This window comes from Cavia porcellus, unplaced genomic scaffold (assembly GCF_034190915.1).
Source record: "Cavia porcellus strain 051 isolate PalLab524CR breed Dunkin Hartley unplaced genomic scaffold, mCavPor4.1 scaffold_23, whole genome shotgun sequence".
In the NCBI taxonomy this organism is placed as follows: domain Eukaryota; kingdom Metazoa; phylum Chordata; class Mammalia; order Rodentia; family Caviidae; genus Cavia; species Cavia porcellus.
Genome location: NW_026947506.1, coordinates 32,574,208 through 32,592,643, shown reverse-complemented (window position 1 = coordinate 32,592,643; position 18,436 = coordinate 32,574,208). Strand labels below are relative to the sequence as shown.

Genomic DNA, 18,436 nt, shown 5'->3' with positions numbered 1-18,436 from the left:
GGTGTTCAGAGTGAGGAGGAGCGTTCTGAGGAAATGAAGAGCAATGCATCTCTAACTGTAATAATGTTTAAAATCCAAACATTCACCCTATATTTCTGTCCCATCTGTAGCAGCCGTGTGGATGCTACAAAGGCTCAGCCCAGGGCAGACATCACTGTTTGATCCCTGCCTCTTCCCCCACAGGGCTACGCAGCTGCTCTTGATCGCATGCAGTTGCCTAATCACCTGATCTCCATTTGCTCCAGCAGTAGATCTAGGTAGAGCTGCACACTCACTTTTCTGGGATCACCCTGGGGTCTCGCCCACCCTGCAGGAGGAAGTCCTGCTGGGGATTCAAGAAGCACCTCACCCATCTGAGACCCTGGCCCCAGCTTACCGCTCATGGCAAAAGAAGACATCGACAGTGCCAACAGAGGCCATAATCCAAACCAGCCAGCGCATGTGGGAGGCCCAGGGGCCCAGCTCCCGAAGGTTCAGCCTAGGAGAGAGAGAACCCAGGACACAGCATGAGCGGCCATTGGACTCGGCCCTTCACAGCCGCCTGTCATCAGAGCTGACCCCAGAGGTGCCCTGTCCCTTGGGCCGCACAGGATCCAGCGGCTCTGTGGGGAGGCTGAGGAGCGGGGCAGAAGGGTCCCCAGCAAACTACAGCAGCTACAGGCTGAGCATCCTTATCCAAACGCTTGGGGCCAGATGGGTTTCAGATTTGGACTTTTTCAGATTTGGAGACGTCAGCATGTACACGATGAGACACCTTGATGATGGCACCGGAGAAGTTTATTTGTGCCCCAAATAAACATTGTCCACACACTGCCAAAGGTGCTTTTCTACAGTATTTTTAGTACACTTGTGTTTTGAGTGTGTCCCACTCGTGAGGCCCGGGATGGAAGTTTCCACTCACGATGTCCCAGCAGTATTCCAAAAGTTTCAAATTTCGGAACATTTTGGGTTTTAAATGTGCTTAACCTGTATTAGAAGAAAATCAGCAAAAATGTTGTAAATGTGGAAGGGAGGAGGAGCCAGAGACGTGAGGAGGCAGGGAGGGAACCACAGACCTGGATGAGACTGCAAACTACGAAGAAGGGCGGGCAAAATAAGCATAGCATCCGCCTTAAATACAAACAAACAAAACCCCCACGGTGCCCAGTATTATCCATCTGTGCTGCTTATCAATCTTTTGCCTCAAAGCTCCAAGTCTACTCAGTTGGCTTTGGAACACAGTCTTTCTGCGAAGGAGGTGCAATGCTACATTTTAGCGATAGGTGGCGCTGGAGAGAGGTTCTTCCTCCAGGTTTCCCGAGCTCTCCAGCCAGGCCCCTGAGAGCCAGCTTTCCTCTGGCTCGGTCAGTCCTGCGCGTCCCCCAGCGCTGGGTGCCTGCAGGGCGCAGCTTTCTCCCGCATGTGGTCTTGAGCTGCAGTCTTGGTACCAGCAGGCGCGAGCCTGAGGCCTGACAGCCACTCCGGCACCCTTTCGTCAGCCCCACATGCAAGCTGCTGACTGCAGAGATCCACGCTCAAGGTCCCTCTTAGGGGCCTCTCCCAGTGCTGGGGCCGGAGTCCCCCTAACATGGAGCAGACGCTAAGGCTGAGCACGCCCTGTGAACGCCTCGCCCCCGAGCGCTCAGCTGCGCTCCCCAGCATGCCACCCCAAACAAGGTGGGGTCTCACGCAGGCAGGAGAATGCCCCTCTGCTGCTTTCTGTGCACCCACCGCTGCGACCTCCCATCAATAGTCCTTGGTATTCGGACTGGGGGTGTAGCTTGTGGTAAGCACACAAGAGGCCCTCGGTTCAACCCCCAGTACCCCCCCCCCCATTCTTGATATTGGGTTTTCCTTGCTCAAATCACTTTGTGATTTCTGCCTTCTGCCCACATCCGGCCTACCACACCACTGTGATTCAGAGACCTTTAAAAATATGAGGACAACCTGATTGAGCCAATATGGATAAATGTCCAAGGCATACTAGCCAGTGTCGGGGGAGAGGTGCATGAATTGAGAATGAGATGACTTGTGCACTATTTTTACACAAGAAGGAAGTAGTGAAAACACACAGAAAAGGTCTGAGCCCTTCTCCAAGTAGTTTTGTATGTAAAAGGACAGTTCCTGGTGGTGCCATTAGTTGGGGACAGGATTAGGGTTGGGTTGGGGAAACGAGGTCCTTTGTTTCTTGAATGAATTCCTTTAATGGGAGTCTTAATGGTAAGACTTCTGAAAAAAATTGACCTCTTGCTCAGAGTCCAATTTGTCACTATGAAGGGGTTACCAGCTGGACATGGTAGCTCATGCCTGTAGTTCTAGCTCTGGGGAAGCTGAAGCAGGAAGCTTTCTTGAGCCTGGGAGTTCAGGATCAGCCTGGGCAATATAGTGAGACTCTATCTCAAAAAACAAAACAAAACAAAAGTGTGGCAAAGTAAATCAGTGGAACACTGCTCTTCTAGCAAGTTATGAAGCCTGGATTCAATCCTCAAGGCAACAAAGTAACATGAAAAGTTAAGAATAATCCATCTCATTATTCAAAATAAGCAAGATGACTTTAGATGTCTTTCCAAGCAGATATAAAAGCGAGCCAGCCAGGTGTGGTAACACATGCCTATAATCCCAGCACTCAGGAAGCTGAGGCAGGAAAACTGCCAGGAATTCAAGGCCAGTTTGGGCTACATGGTGAAATCAAGGACAGCCTCAGCTACACAGTGAGACCCTGTCTCAAAAAGAAATGAACCAACAAACAGCAGATCAGCGGACAGGAGGGTGGGTATTAACATGGGATGAACAGAAGGCAAGAGAAGAGGGACAAAAGGGTGGACGGAAATAAAGCAATGGAGAAAGGTGAGAGTCAAATTTACACATGTCAGTTTTATTAACTAGACACAGTGATACACACTTGTGACCCCAGCACTCTGCCCAGACTGAAAAACTTAGCAACCTAGCAAGACCCTATCACAAAATAAAAGACAAAAAAAGAAAAGGATGGGGCTGCAGCTCGGTGTGAAGGCCCTGGGTTCAATCTCCAGTACTGCAAAACGTAAAGTAAATTAAATCAAATTATTACATTTGATTTTAACTCGACTTTAACAAAAGAAAATACAACCTAACAAAATGGTTAGTTCAACTTCAAACAAATGTGTCTCCAACATAAATTTTACTTTGACTCTAAAAACAAGGAGGTCAACTATGTAAAGCATAAAGATGTTGTATTTTCTTGCTATATGTTTCCAGGGTCAGAGCTGTCCATCGAGTCCCCCATATAAGACACAAGCTGGACGTGGTGGCACAGCCTGTAGCCTCAGAACTCTGGGAGGCTGAAGCAGGAAGATTGCAAGGTTGAGCCCAGTCTGGACAACTTAGTGACTCACCAAGGTTTTGTCTCAAGATATAAAAAATGAAAGACTATGCTGTAGGTCAGTGTAAGGGCCCTGAGCTCAGCTCCTAGTAATGAGAGCTGAGAGACAGACAGACAGACAGACAGACACACACACACACACACACACACACACACACACACACACACACACAGAATGGATCAGCATCCCCACACTTCCCCACCTTTTCTCTAAATCATCATTCCTTACAGATACCGGTATTTTACAGTCTCAGGTGTAATAATAACGTCTTGTTCTGTGACTGTGATTCACACAACTGTCTAACATTGGTTCTTTTTAAACGGAGTCCACACTCACTACCATTTTTGAGATACAGGTAGGTAGATACTGCGGATTGAACCCAGGGCCTTTGCACTGAGCTACACCCCCAGCCCCTTTTTATTTCTGAGGCAGGGTCTCATAAAGTCACACATACCATAGTCAGACTTACAATCCCCCGGCTCAGCCTCCCAGAGTTCTGGGGTTACCCGGCATGCACAGTGTCCATCTAATCGGCTAGGTTTTGTTATCAAGGCATTTTTTTTGGCAAAGCCTCTCAAAGGTACTGTATGCCCTGATTCCTTTCCTGTGTGACAATGGTTTTCTATGGTTTCACTGCGGTTTCCTGTGTGACAGCCTCACTAGACAGCTTGTCCTGAGGTCTACCTTTGGGAAACTGTGCAAGTGTTCCCACGGTGTTCAGCATGAAAGAGGGCTGTGGTCACAATCAGCGGTCACATTTTTCTCCTTTCCTAAGAGTGTTCTCAGTTTCCACGCCCCAAGAACGGGACTCCGTCTTTCATGTTATTAATTTCTCTCTGACTGACGTAAGTCTTGACTATTTAAAAATGTGTGCATTCTCTCAGATAACCCACACCTGACTCTAGTTCCATGCTGTGCTGCGAGTTGTCTGTATTCGTCCAGCACGATGCGGCTTTGCTCTTCGGTTTGTCCCTTTAGGTGTGTGGTGACCATCTTCATTTCCTCGGATCTGTGCTCTTGTTTAACTGGACTCACTTTTCACAAACAGATACAAGTTCTCGTTCTTCTTCAGACCCGGAACGCAGGAGAAGCTGGAGCACGAAGCAGATGACAGGCGGGGACGGAGTCTGAGCCTGTCACTGCCTCCAACCCCGGTGACACAGGAGGAGGATGGAGGTGACCAGCAGAAGCTCGAGACAGCACGGAACATGCACTTGTCCCACTCCCAGAGGAGCTGGAGGAGAGACCCCCGTCCTCGGTCACTGTTGCAAAGAACGTGCGCGAGGGCCTGGGCATCGCCCACCAGATGGCGCTGTCTCTCTTCCGCCCTTTCGGGACTGGGCGTGAACAGCCTCGCCACTGCCCAGCAGAGGGCGCTGTCTCTCGTCCCATTTGGAACAAGGCAAGAAACAAAATTCTGAAAATCCGCAAAGCCAAGCGCTCCAACGCCGCCCTGGCTGTAAAGCTCAGCCGGGCCCCTGGAGCCGCACCCCTGCCCATGTCACCGTGCCACCTTCCCGAGGAGCCTTCTCCAGGGTCCCTCGGTCAGCAGAAAGGGCCCCAGGAGCCCTCCGCAGGGGGAGCCCTCTGCTGCCCACTCTGCCCAGAGCCTCCAGACCCTGAAACCTCAGTGCTGGGCCGTGTTCATCTCCCCGTCCACAGGTGGACACTGATTTGTCTTTTGCTTTCCCCAACAATTACACTTATGCTGGTTTCCTTAAACTTCGGGGAAGGGGGAGTCTGTCCCCGTTGGTTTCACCACTTTTTCTGCACTCTGCCCTGGCACACCGGGGTGTGTGCTAGACCGTGGACCTTCACAACGCAGGCACAAGCCGGCGCTTGAACCCAGAGCCACGTCTCCAGCCCTTTTGTGCTTTTTACCTCGAGACAGGCTCTCACTGAGTTACTGACTTGCCTGAACTGGGCTTGAACTTGGGGTCCTCCTGCCTCAGCCTCCCTGAGGACTGGGATCACAGGCCTTGGCCACCTTGACACCTGCGCTGGGACAGTCCACTTTTACCTCACTGTCCTCACGGCAGCTGGGGGCAAGGAGAGTGGCTACCCTATCTCCATTTTAGAGATCAGAAAACAGGAGTTTTCTGAAAGGCACACAGGAGGCTGACCCGGGCCCAGAATGCCAGCTGTACCATTATTTCCAGAATTTTCTCTCTCTGCCATGCCACGGCCTTTCAAGGCTTTTGAATTCACACAGCACTCTGAGTATCTGCCTTTAGAGAAGCATGGTGGCCGCACCTGTAATCTCAACACCTAGGAGGCTGAGGCAGGAGGATCAGGAGTTTGAAGTCAGTCTGGGCTACACAGCGAGTTCAAGACCAGATTCTTCAGTGGGTTCCAGGCTTTCAACTTTCAACTGGATCTTCCAGCCCTGGCTTGCAGTGGTCCCTTTACGTTCTTCAGCCCAGCTCTGCAGGCAGCCACCCTGAGCTACCTTGTGAGCCTTTATACGTCACATACACTGCACACTAACTCTGGTCTTCTAGTGAACCCTGACACGCACACACACACACACACACACATTTCCTTTTTGTGCATCAAATATATCTAGAAGGGCACAAGAAACCGGCAAAGAGTAGCTGGCTCCTGGCAGGGAAACAGATGGGGAGACTCCCCATCTCCCAGTTCCCCCCACCCAGCGGAGACTCAATGACAAGGTCAGGAAGCAGTGGCAGCAGGACTCACCAGGGCGCGTAGGAGGCCGCGATGAAGAAGTAGATGACCATGCGGTCGACCATGTGCAAGCAGTGCTCCACCATCCTGGGAGGCAGAGAGGGTGGTCACGGCCCCAGGCAGCAGGAAAGGGCTGGGGGCCCTGTGCCCAGCCCAGGAGTGCAGTACCTCCCCCATGCAAGAGGGCCTGGGCTCAGGCAGGCTCTCCTCCCCCAGTCACAACCCTTCTGCCTCAATTTCCCCCTCTGTCAGTGACCAGAGTGGAGGGAATCAAGCCAGACTCCTCACCATTCTGGGGGCCATGTGGAGAGGGCTTGGGGTCCCACTGAAGTGACTGCTTACCTGTCCCTGGGCCTCAATCAGAGCTGCTCTGTGTTTCAGTTTGGTAACCTGGGCTTCCCAAAGGCTTTCATTTGGAAAAGAATCCTATGGCTCAAAACTGCAGACTGGGGCTGCAGCCAAGAAACTACAGCCACTCAGAAGCGTGGGGGCACTGACTCATTCCCAGACGTTTCTGCCTCTGTGAACCGGGGCCACCAGCAACCAGGTCACAGGCTTGCAGAGGATGACGTGAGCCAGCGCTCAGCATGGCATGTGGGAGCCGGTCAGTGAATGCCAGCTCTTCCACCACCTACCCCTGCAATGAGCTGTGGCCTCTGTGCACGTGGCCGGTTCACAGATGGCCTCCAGGTTGGTGTTCATGCCCTGCTCTGAGGCTCCCATCTTACCCTGTTCCCACTCACAGCAGACAGGGCAGCCTTCTGGAGCAACAGGCTAGACCCCAATGTCACACGGCATCTGCCACTAGCTTTGGGGAACACCAGCCAGCCCATGGCTGCAGGGAGGCCCAGCTGGAGATGCACTGAGGTCCCCAAACATCCAGCACCACCTCTCAGCCAGGGGAGGAGCCACCTGGGAAATGGACACCCCGATGACAGCCAACATCTGGCTGCAGGAGGCACCCCAAGCCACAGTCCACCACATCTGACCCTCTGAGGCCTCAAAAGATAGCAAGCATTTCTTGTTATTTTCAGCCACCACATTTTGGGGGTATTTTTGTTACACAGCAATAGAGGACTAATACAAACTGTGATTCAGCCCAATGAACTGACCAATGATGCTACGCGTAGTCCAACCACACGTGTCTCTGACAACAATGACAATGGCTGACAGGTGCAGCCCAAGCTGCCAGTGCAGAGCTGCTGTGAGGCCTTTACCAGCAGTGACCCCAACCCTGCCTACCAGGGAGGGGCCACCATCTCACCTGCCCTCCCAGGTGAGGACAATGGCCACAAGTCTGGGAATCGGACCCTAAAGCCAATGGCTGCATCTTCATAAGAGAACAGAGCGGGGGACATGGACCCCAGACACTGAGGGAGGCCAGGCGAGGTGAGGCAGAGGCTGCAGCAACACAGTCACAGCCTAGGGCTGCCGGGAGCCAGCAGGAGCCGGCAGGGCAGCAAGGGTCCTTCCTGCAGCCCGGAGGGAGCGTGATCCTGCCCACACCTCGCTCCCAGACTTCTGCCCGCGGAACTGGGAGGAGCTCAAGAAGGACCCCAAAGGGAGAGAACCTTGGGGAACAGGGAGAGGGCGGAGCACACTGTGGGGCCCAGGATCCTGCAAGCAGCTCTGGCCCAGACACAGCCGCTGTGACTCAAGACCCCTCCCTTGGGGGCCTCACTACACAGGCCTGGAGGGTGTCCTGTGAAGTGAAACAGGCCGTCCCGCCACCCTGTGCCACCAAGTTCCAAGAGACAGAGCAGAGGTGTGGGGCGGGGCAGGGTGCACAGGGAGTTGGTGTCTGCCAAGCACAGAGTCCAGTTTGGGCAGTGGTGGGGGCCATGAATGTGCCCAGTGGCCCTGCACTGACGAGGGGTTAAGGTAGCAGACTGTAGACTGATCTTCTGCTTGTCTTGAAATCTTAAAAATTAAAAGCAAAACAAATCAAGGTTTTAAAAACCAGGAATTTGGCCAGGCATGATAGTGCACACCTGTAATCCCAGGAAGCTGAGGCAAGAGGATCGCTTGGAGTTCAAGGCCAGCCTGAACCGCATAGTGAGACTGGCTCAAAAAAAAAAAAAAAAAAAAAATCAATCAGGGATTCTCTTGAAAAGACTGGGGAAGGACATCTGGACAGCGCTGGGACCCAGGAGGTGGTCAGGAGGGTTACAGCAGGGCCTGTAGGGTCCCTTGCTGTCCTCTAGGGCTGAGCAGATGGAGAGGCTCTTGGGGGGCTGCTCAGTCCCAGCACCCTGAAGATACCCCAGAGTCACCCCCTCCTCGGTCCCCTCTGCAGACTCAGTATCCTGCCCCATGCGGGCAGGTGTCCCCTCTGGGGCCGGCCGGGACATACCTGAGGTGGCTCTTCTTCCAGGAGATGGTGTGGAACACGGTGGACACCACGAAGAGCCCGCAGAGACCCAGGCTGTAGATCCAGGCGGAAATGGTCTCCCAGTCATCGTCGGACAGGAAGTAGAGGTTGGAGCCGCCGAGGATGCTGGGGAGGATCCAGAACTGTGGGAAGGGACAGCTGCAGGGGCGTCGCACGCAGGGACAGGGCCCGCATCCTGCTTTCCTCCAGACCAGACTGTGCCACTAGACCAGACTGCAGCCACCAGGTGGCCACGGGGCACAAGAAGGCAGCCAGGGCCACTGAAGAACGGAGTCCATGAACATGGCCCGCACTAAATGATTTTATCTGAATTCTAGGGCTGGAGGCTGTGTGGACCCTGCAGGGTGCGCGGACTGCAGCCAGGTCACAGCTGGCGCCCGGGCCCCACACAGAGGAGCCCGACGGGTGCTGCATGTCCATGTCACCTGGCGGTCACTGACATTCATGCCTTGCCTCCTGAAAGTCCCCCAACTGCAGTGCTATGTCTGGACCAGCTCCAGTGTGGGCCCAGCTCTGTCAGTAAGGAGTTAGACAGCCATGCCTGCGGTGGGAGCGGCTCAGCGTGGCGCCCTGTCCCCCGCCTCTCCAGATGCCCGCTGGCCTCCCCCCTCGCTCCACCCTCCTCTGCTCTGCCCAGGGCTCCGTGCTGTGCTGCACCTCACAGAGGCTGTGCCTGGTGACAGCCTCACCCCGTGTGGGGGCGCAATGGCTCCCTCCACCCCTTGCCCGCCCTGTCACTCCGCAGAGGTGCCTCCTCGCCCTCCCCGCATGATCCCTGTCCCTGTCCCTGTCCCTGGTCCCTGCCTTGCTGACCTACTTCCTCAGGGTTACCAGGTCTCGTGAGCCTTTAATGAACATGTGCCCAAGGAAGGAAGGAAGGAAGGAAGGAAGGAAGGCCGGACGGACGGACGGAAGGAAGGACGGACAGACGGAAGGGAGAAAAACGAATACCAAAAACCTGAGAGGGGGAGGAGCAGGCACGTGGAGAGTCCAGCCCCAATAGTGTGCGGCCTCTGGGATCCCCTGGAAAATACTCCCTGGAAAGCGGGGTGCTAGAGGGACCCGCGGGCCTCGGTGGCACCCACTGCCAGGACAGGGGCAGGGGGAGGTGGCAGCTCCCAAACCAAAGGCCGCCACCAGCCCTCGGCCAGCTGCTCAGCACGGACTGAACATCTGGCAGACAGAAGGGAGGAAGGGGACAGATTGGGGTTGGGGGGAAGGTACAGGGACTGAACCCAGGGCTTTCACCCTGAGCTACACCCAAGCCTTTTTTTTTTTTTTTGAGTGCTTGCTTGGGCAGCACGTGTATCTAAAATATTTTTTGATTTCGAGACAATGTCTTACTAAGTTGCTTAAGCGGGCTCCAACTTCTGTTCCTCCTGCTTCAGCCTCCCGGAGTGCTGGGAGCACAGGCATGTGCCACCTCACCCGGCTCAGGGACAGTGCTACAAACACTTAGAAATGACTTCCTTGTATCTGACTGTATGCTTTAAAAAGTGCACGGGGATCACGTCCCTGAGGGGGGGAGCAGAGCCCCCGCAGGCCGCCACCTGGTCTTCTCTGAGGCTCCCACGTCATCTGGCGTACCTAGGCCCTCTCATCTGCCTCCTTTTCTCCTCCCTCCTCCCCCTTCCTTCCCGGCCTCCCTCCCTCCATGAGCCCTGAGCACAGCTCTGTCCTGGCAGAGGCAGATCAGAGCTGCTGCCATCACCCTGTCCCCACCCCGTGCTCAGGGCGAGCTGCACAGGCACAGCACCAAGCGTGGGGTCGTGTGCATCTGTGTCTGCGGGCTCCTCAGCCCCTGGCTCCTGGTGACTGCAGGATCAACTGCCACCTCAGGGAGGGAGCCCGACCCAGGAGGCCACAGGGTGGCACCAATGCCTTGGGCGGCACTCACACAACCCTGGGGGGGGTGGCATACACCCATTCTCAGATGAGGAGAGTGAGGTTTAGAGCTGCATGGTCACAGAGTTGGGATTCGGGGAGAGATGCTCTGGGGGTGGCTGTGAGAAATCAGCTTATCTGAGAACCACATGGTCACCCCTCAGGTGCTCTGGGGGCCGGGGGCAGGGTGAGCACCACAGAGGGGCTCCTGCTCCAAGGGAGTGAGCAGGATAAGCAGACACAGAGCTGGACAAGTGTGGGTCTGTGATCCCAGCACTCTGGGAGGCTGAGGCAGGAGGACCCCAAGTTCAAGCCCAGACTGAGCAATTTAACAAGTCCCAGGGTCCAAATAACAAATAAAACGGGCTGGAATTAGCTCAGTAGCAGAGCCTGGGTCTGCTCCCACCACACAAAGAAAGGGAGGAAGGCAGGGCACAGGAAGCCTGGGCTCATCTGAACTTCACTGTGGGCGGGCTCAGCAGCATCCATCCATGGCAGGCGTGTTCCTCCTGAGATACTGAGTCGCCCCACACCTGCACTGCCAGGGCCTGGAGCAGAGCCCGGTGCCTCGAGGGAGGAGGAAAGATTTGCTGACTGACTGATGAATGGACCGGTCCCTCCACCTAGGCGTACAGGTCAGGGGGTAGGGGAGTTGGAGGGGATGGTCTCAGGGCTCCCCAGCAGCTGGGCCAGTGGGAAGGCTTCTGGGGAACATCTCCGTAAGGCTGTGAAACACAAAGAGGGCTTCACAGATGAGGCTGGGGTGGAGAGGAAAAGTATTCCAGGCATGGGCACAGCACGTGCAAAGGAAACAGGAGTGGGCGACCTGTGACCCCAGGGACGAGAGTGTGGAAGCAAGAGCAGGACACACAGGTCAGACCTGCCTGAGTGTGTGCTGTGTGATGAGATGCTGTACCAGGTACTAGGCAGCCACTGAAGGTTCTAGCAGAAGAGAGGCACCCTCAGCTCCAAGCCCCCAGCGTCCATCACACGTCCCCCAAGATCCTGCTCGGCCTCTGTGGGCCACAGGAGACCTGAGAGATGGCTCCCGAGGAGAGCCAAATGTCTGCGTGGACAAGGAGGCTACCTTTCCTGTCCCCACTGCCTCCCAAGCCCCAGCCCCACTCACAGCGTGGGTGGCGCAGTTGGCCGCGTGCTCGTACTCCGTGGGCTGGTAGCGCTTGTGGGGAGGGACCCGGTGGTTCATGAACCTGGAAGGAGGGAGAACCGGGGGTGTTCAGGGGGGACATGCGGCGGCAGCGGGGTCCTCTGGTGGGAGGGGCCCCTCCTGGCTCCTTGTCCCTGCTGCCACCCTCCCGTCCCTCTCGATGACCACGCTGTTCCCTGCCACCTGCCTCCCCACAACGCACGTTCATCATCAAACTTCACTCACTGCAGCTGCTCCTGGAGTTCCAGTGGGCTCCATCCCCCCAAACACCAGCTGCGCACTTAGGACCCCACATAGGTGCAAAGACGGAAGCCACAGGTTGAACCACTGGTACTCGGAGGCTGTGGGCGGGGTGCAGTGCTCTCTCGCTTTTCTCTCCGTTTTATTTTATTTGCAGTACCGGGATTAAACCAAGAGCCCTCACACTGAGCTCCAGCTCCAGCCCTTTTTCTTTTTCTTTTTTTGTACCAGGGACTGAACTCAGGATCTTGCACTTGCCAGGCAGGTGCTTACACCTCAGCTTTCTTTTTAAATTTTGAGACAGGGTCTTACTAAGTAACTAAGCTGTCCAGACTGGAATCAAACTTGTAATCCTCCCGCCTCAGCCTCCCAGAGTGCTGGGATTACAGGTGTGTGCCACCACAGTGGATTTGTAAGGTTTTCTTGAAGTGTAACTTACAGTTTGACTCCCCCTAGTGTATGACTTGGTTACACACACACACACACACACAGGACTCCACTCTGAAGGGCATAGTTCATTTCCTGCCCCCCAAGAAAGTTTCCTTCTGCCCCTCCCGGGGGAAGAAACTGCTCCTCAGAGAAAGCACCCTCTGACACGGCCACTGAAGATTGGTCTCCCTTCCTGGAACCGCCATCCACAGACACAGCACACACGTCCTCTCCTTTATGGCTGCTTCCTCTAAGGTGATTTTTGCAGACTTCTCTCTGTTCCTGGACACACTGACTGGGGTTTTTCAATGTCGTGTGGCTCTCCATGAGTTAAACAGACAATGCAGGGTTTGTTCAGTCTGCTGTAGGTGGTGCTGTACTTTTGAGTGGCGGGGGATGACTCTACCCATGACAACTTTTCTGCATATCATTTTTTTGGTAATCATAAAGTGCTCATTTCTCCTGAGTGCACACCTACATGTGCAATTGCGAGGTGACTTTAAAAATAAATGGTCCTATGTTTGATATCTTTGAAAACGTCAGAGTGTGATCACCTCTGTCTGATCACATCCCCCTGCTCCCAGGACCTCACAAGCTGTCACTCATCCTAAGAATGTGGAAAGCCGGACTTCCAGGAGAACATGGTGGATAGATAACAGCAGCTATGGAGGCTCTCTGAGATAGCCAGCTTAGAATCCAGGAATGGTACAGAGTAAGGAGTCCTAAGCAAGGGGAGATATACCCTGCCGACCCAGGAATGAACTAAGCTGAGAGAAACCAACTGGAAATGCAATCTCGGTGCTATAACTGGACAGATAAAATCTCAGTGCTGAAGCTGGAACCCGCACCTCTGCAAACTGTGGCTTGAATTTCCTGCTGCTGCTGCAGCATCTGAATCAGCACAGCAGGACAGAGACGTGCAAGCTCTGAGAGCAGCAACGGCCAACAGAGTTGAGAGTAGGACTGGCGGGGAGCCCTACATCGACTTGCAGTGAGTGAGAGGAATGGGAACCCTTCCATAAACTAGGAGACTCCAACAGAGGACATTCTGGGACCGAGCAGACTAGCCGGAACAGGAGGCTACAGTGACTTTAGTCGCATATTACCCTCTCAAGCGGGATTGGTGGGGAGCGCTTGGCCTGGGTGACACTGCAGACCAAGACCCAGTAGGCCAGCCCAAACCAGGTCCCAGCACCTGGTGGTTCACCCTAGCAGTGAAGCCTTCAATAGGCTGACCTGGAGGGGTGGGCCCAGCAGAGGCTGCCCAGGTCTGTGTCTCCCTAGTACACTGCAGTGGGTAGGAACACCTAGCCAGTGCAATTCAAACAAACTGAAACCGACAAAGAAAGAAACTGGGTCTCCTATATATGCCTGTATGGAAGGAACAAAAAATGTGAGAAGAGGAGGCCACAAGAAAGGGTCCTCGGCCCTCAATCCTGAGAACACTATTCCAGGAAAGGTAAATGCAAAGGACAATGAAGACAGAAAACATGCAATATCAGACATGGCACCAGTAGACATAAAGCGGTATCTTTGGAGCCTCATACACGAGTTCAAAAGTGAAGTATTTAATGAAGTAAAGCAAGATATAAGTAGAATAGTTAGAGAAATGCTAAGCACCATCCAAGAAAAAACAGATGGTGGAATGGAAGAACAGAAAAAAAAGGGGAGAACTGTTTGATGGAGAAAATAGAGAAAACATAGAATACATGAAGCAGGTTCAAAGAGATGACCAGGAAACTAAAAACTCTATTGAAAACTGGCATAACAGCTTGAAAGAAACTAAGGATAGATTATCTGAACTGGAGAACAGATTTGTAATGTGGGAGCATGAAATGAAAAACTTCTTAAAAATAACAAGGAAACAAACAGCAATAATACAAAGGCTAGAAGATGATAAGAGGATCTATAACTTAAGAATTAAGAATGTAAAAGAAGAAGTAGGGACATAAACAAATGAACTACAAAGGCTATTCACAGAAATAATCCAGGAGAATTTCCCTAATTTAGCAAAAGGTAAAGATACCCAGATGTATGAGACATACAGCCACCTACAACCCAAACAGAGCTACACCCAGGCATATAATAATAAAAATTCCAGAAATCCAGTATAAGAACAAAATATTAAAAGCTGTCAGAGACAAAAGACAGATCACTTACAAGGGAACACCCATCAGAATGACAGCAGACTTCTCGGCACAAACCATCAAATCACGAAGAGCGTGGGGGGAAATAATTCAAGCTTTGAAAGATAATAACCTCCAGCCAAGATTGATATATCCTGTATAACTGTCCCTAGAAATTGATGGAAAAATAAGGTGCTTCCAGGGTAAAGAGGAACTAGGGGAATTTGCAACCACCAATTCAACTCTACAGAGAATACTGCAGGACATTCTAAAAAAGAAAAATACCAAGATTCCAAAAACAGTGGCAGAGAGGCCACAATGAATGGAGCAGAAAGCGAAATGAAGAGGACAAACTGACAACTAATGACAGAAAAAGAGTTCAACAGAAATGAGGCAGAGAAGGTTCGGTGGTAGCAACAGCTATTTTGGAGAAAATAAGACATCATAATAGGTAGTGCTGATTTAATATCCTCTTGTTTTGAAGTCCCATCAAGCTTTTGTTCTTCTGTCTCCATCGGTCTTATAACATGTCGTATCTTATTGGATTTTATTATATGTGATAATATAAGCAAAAACTTTTATAGACAAGGAGATTATACAGAAACCATTGTTCATTTTCTGATAGTTGATTCTAAATACCCTGTAATACCATCATTCTCTTGAATGGTTTTACATTGTCTTGATATGTTTCATGCTACAGTATACCAAGTTATACTCAAACATTTCAAGGAAAGAAACACTATGGTAACTACTTTTATGTCAGGATATCTTGTGGTGAAACACTATTTTGCTTAAACGGTTATGTTTTGACCTGTGCTGTTTTGTTGTTATGTCATCTTTTATCTCAATCTCCTTTTTTATTATTTCCTTTTTTATTTTTATCATTTTAATTAAGGGAAAAAATAAATAAAAAATAGCAGGGTATATTATAGTAACCCACTTTGATTTCCTATTAGCTTGATTTGAAACCCTGTATTGCTCTCACCATCTTGTTTTGACTGATTTTCCTCTATTCTGTTTTGTTTGATAGTACCAAGTTTGAGAGTATAGGCAACAACTGTGAAGACAATAAGATTCATTATGATGCCCATTCTGGTTTGACTATTATCTTCTTTTGAATTTCTGCAATGTCTCCAATGTTTTGGTTTTATTGGTTTTGTTCAATTTTATTATAACTGATGATATAGACAATTCTTTTTAAGACAGCAAGAGGCATTATGGTAACCATTGTTGATCACCTTGTATTTTGTTTTTACATTATGTATTATGTCCATCCTTTTGATTTGACTGACTCTGTTTTGTTATGTCACATTTGGTTTTATTCTCTTCAAAAAAAGTAATAAGAACTGTGGGAGTAATAAAATCCAAAATGTGTAATTGTCATTGTACAAAAGAAAGGAAAAGAAAGTGCTCTAAAGGATATAGCTGCATGTATATTTAAATATAAGAAAGACAACCATATTACTGAGTTTTGTTGGATCATTGAACAGAACTGTTTGCAGTCTCACTGTTTAAATGTCCACTTTATATGCTTTAATTTTGTAACTTGAACAACTATTTCTAAGATGACAATATGTAATCTATTAACTAGTGATTTCCTACTGTTTATTTTTTCTGAAATTCTGTATAACTTGTATCCTTTTTCTGTTTTTTTTTTTTTTATTTAAGAGGAAAAAGAGAAAAACACAAAACAAACCAAAGCGGCGTAAGGGTACACGCAATACAGAACTACAAAACAAAACAAAACAAAACAAAACAAAAAACCATAACAGTAAGAAATTACCTGCTAGTAGATTACACACTATTTTCTTGAAAATAGTTCCTCAAATCACAGTATCAAAGAACACAAGGTGGACATTCAAACAGGGAGACTGCAAACAGCTGTGTTCAATGTTCCAAAAACATTGATAAAGTCAGCTATTTAACACCCCCAGACACACTTGCTGTTATATCCGTTAGAGCTCCTTTTCTTTTTTTTTTTTTTCCCTCTCTTTTTTACAACAAAATTTACACATCTTGGATTTTATTACTCCTTAGTGCTTATTACTTTCTTTGGGGGGGGTCTTTTTCTGTTTTTTTGTTTTTTTTTTCTTTTTCTTTTTCTTTTTCTCCTTAAACAAAACAAAACAAACAAAAAAAAAAGAATGTGGAAAGCCAGGGTCCACTAGATGACAGGTTCCCCTGGGGTGTTGCCAATGTCGTCCGCCAGGGGACGCTAGAGCCCTCTCCACCACCCCTGGTTGCTAAGAGCAGGAAATCAGAGGTGCGTTTGAGCACCTTCTGTAAGCTGGCTTCTTGCTAGCCACGTTGACAGGCTGTGCTGGTTCTGTGCCGTTACAGTTCACGAAGCACCAAGGGCCCTGTGTGCACCATCCACCGGAGGCCAGTGTGGGCCGACTGGGAGAAGAGGCGGCAGGGGGTCTGTGGACTCCCACGCCCGGGCCTGGCCCAGCCTGGGGGTCTGGTTTTCCTATGCACTGGTCAGGCCAGGGGTCCAGGTCAGCCCCACCACCACCACCTGCAATGGCTCCCTGGCCACGTGGACCATGGCTATGTGACTTCGGATCATTGACCAAGGATCATGTGACCAGTGTCCCACTGAACCCAGCAGACCCATGAGAGAACCACGACCCCCTGGCATTGCCTCCCGTGGCCGGATGCTGTGCAGGGCCGGGTTAAAGCTGGGTTCCTGGTCCCAGAGGAAACCGGGACCCTGAAGTAGAGCCTCCTTAGGGGCCCACAACAGCTGGCCAGAAGTCACCACAGCAAGACTGGCTTCTTAATAAACAGCAACGACAAGGATGACAGCGTCGTGGGCAGAGCTGCCGATACTCCTGGGCCATGGTCCTGACCCTGGACGGGCCTACAGATGCGACGAGGGTGCACGAGGTCATGCTGGAGGATGGTGGCTCCCTGATGCCATAGGACAAGCGTCCTTATGAGCCGAGGAGAGGCACAGATGGGAGCCTCCCAGGGAGAAGGCCACCATCTGGCCACGGAGGGGAGGCAGCAACGGCACACGCAGGTCCTCCCGTGGTGGGGTCCTCATCCACCTGTCCCCAGGCACGGCCGGAAGTCCTTTCTCTAGCCCTGGCCAGCCACCCATAGTGCCGGCTGCCCAGCCCCAGGGTGATGTCACAGTTGCTGTGGCGACCTGGGCGCTGATTATTTATTTCTGGGCTCCACAAGGCTCCCCTTGTCTCCTGCAATGCAGCTATTGAGGGAGGAAGAAAGAGGGGCCAGGAGATGGGGCCAGGGGACCCAGGCACAGGGCCAAGCAATGGTTCCCACCACCCAAAAGACTCAAGAACTGTTCCTTTAACCCCCTGGGGACCAGCTCTCTCTTCACACACTGCTAGATGGGCCTTTAACAAGGCAGCAAGTTCTTTTTTACATCTGAACTGGGATGGAGCACAACGCCCCACCCCCTTTTCTTCTGATGCAGGGATTGAGCCCAGGGCCCTCACTCTGAAGCTGCAGCCCCAGCCTTTTATAGCTTTTATTTGGAGACAGCATGTTGCTACATTGCTTGCTAAATTGCCTCGGCTGGGCTCAAACTTGGGATCTTCCTGCCTCAGCCTCCCAGGGTGCACAATTTCCTGTTTTGCTGTACAGTTTTATGGCCTTTAATGAATATAATCGATCCTGGAGCTATCATCATAATCAAGGTAAACAGCAAACCCATCAGCTCCTCAAGACTCCCAAGATCCACCAGCCCCCCAAAACACTACTCTCCTTTTTCCCTTTGCCTTTTCCAGAATTCGGAATAAATGGAGCCAGACCATAGTCACAGTTTTGAAAAAACTGTTTTGAGAGGATTGATTGTATAAGTTACAGCTTATTCTTGGGTGAAATGGAAATTGTATCCCAAACAATTTAGGTATTTTCTATTAAAATGTATTAATAAGACGTTTCCAAGCCAGCTACTATTCAGGCCCGTGATCCCAGGGCTATGGGGAGCTGAGGCAGGAGGACCACAACTTTGACCCCAGCCTGAGCAGCTTAGTGACTTAGCCAAATCCTGTCTCAAAATAAAAATTTTTAAAATGACTGGGGAGATAGCTCAATGGATAGGCCCAGTACCACAAAAACAAAACCGCTGATGTTTACGAGACAGGCTTGTTTATACAAAAAAATGAGCAGACCTTTTCAGGTGATCACCCCAACT

The 18,436-nt window shown here is 51.1% G+C and overlaps 1 protein-coding gene across 2 annotated transcripts; it reads right to left on the bottom strand.

Moving 5' to 3' along the window:
- Nucleotides 1-334: 334 nt before the first annotated feature.
- LOC100727861 (monocyte to macrophage differentiation factor 2-like) lies at nt 335-11,579 on the bottom strand. Of its 2 annotated transcripts, XM_013152527.3 has the most exons (4): nt 11,435-11,558; nt 8,383-8,543; nt 6,042-6,116; nt 335-478 (listed from the first exon to the last, which is right to left on the bottom strand). In XM_013152527.3, exons 1-4 carry the CDS (start codon nt 11,510-11,512, stop codon nt 373-375), a joined length of 420 nt encoding a protein of 139 aa, XP_013007981.2. In that variant the 5' UTR covers nt 11,513-11,558; the 3' UTR covers nt 335-372. The 2 variants fall into 2 exon arrangements, with proteins under 2 accessions (XP_013007981.2, XP_063090148.1); XM_063234078.1 differs by lacking the exons at nt 335-478; nt 6,042-6,116 and adding an exon at nt 7,967-8,090 and having other exon boundaries at nt 11,435-11,579.
- Nucleotides 11,580-18,436: the final 6,857 nt, after the last annotated feature.

Bases quoted from the DNA above. Each gene is read 5' to 3' on its own strand.
- LOC100727861 (XM_013152527.3), bottom strand. From the start codon at position 11,512: ATGAACCACCGGGTCCCTCCCCACAAGCGCTACCAGCCCACGGAGTAC. The intron at 6,117-8,382 runs GTATGTCCCGGC...TCTGCCTCCCAG, and splicing joins TGGAAGAAGAGCCACCTCAG to GATGGTGGAGCACTGCTTGC. The intron at 479-6,041 runs GTGAGTCCTGCT...TCTCTCTCCTAG, and splicing joins GCGGCCTCCTACGCGCCCTG to GCTGAACCTTCGGGAGCTGG.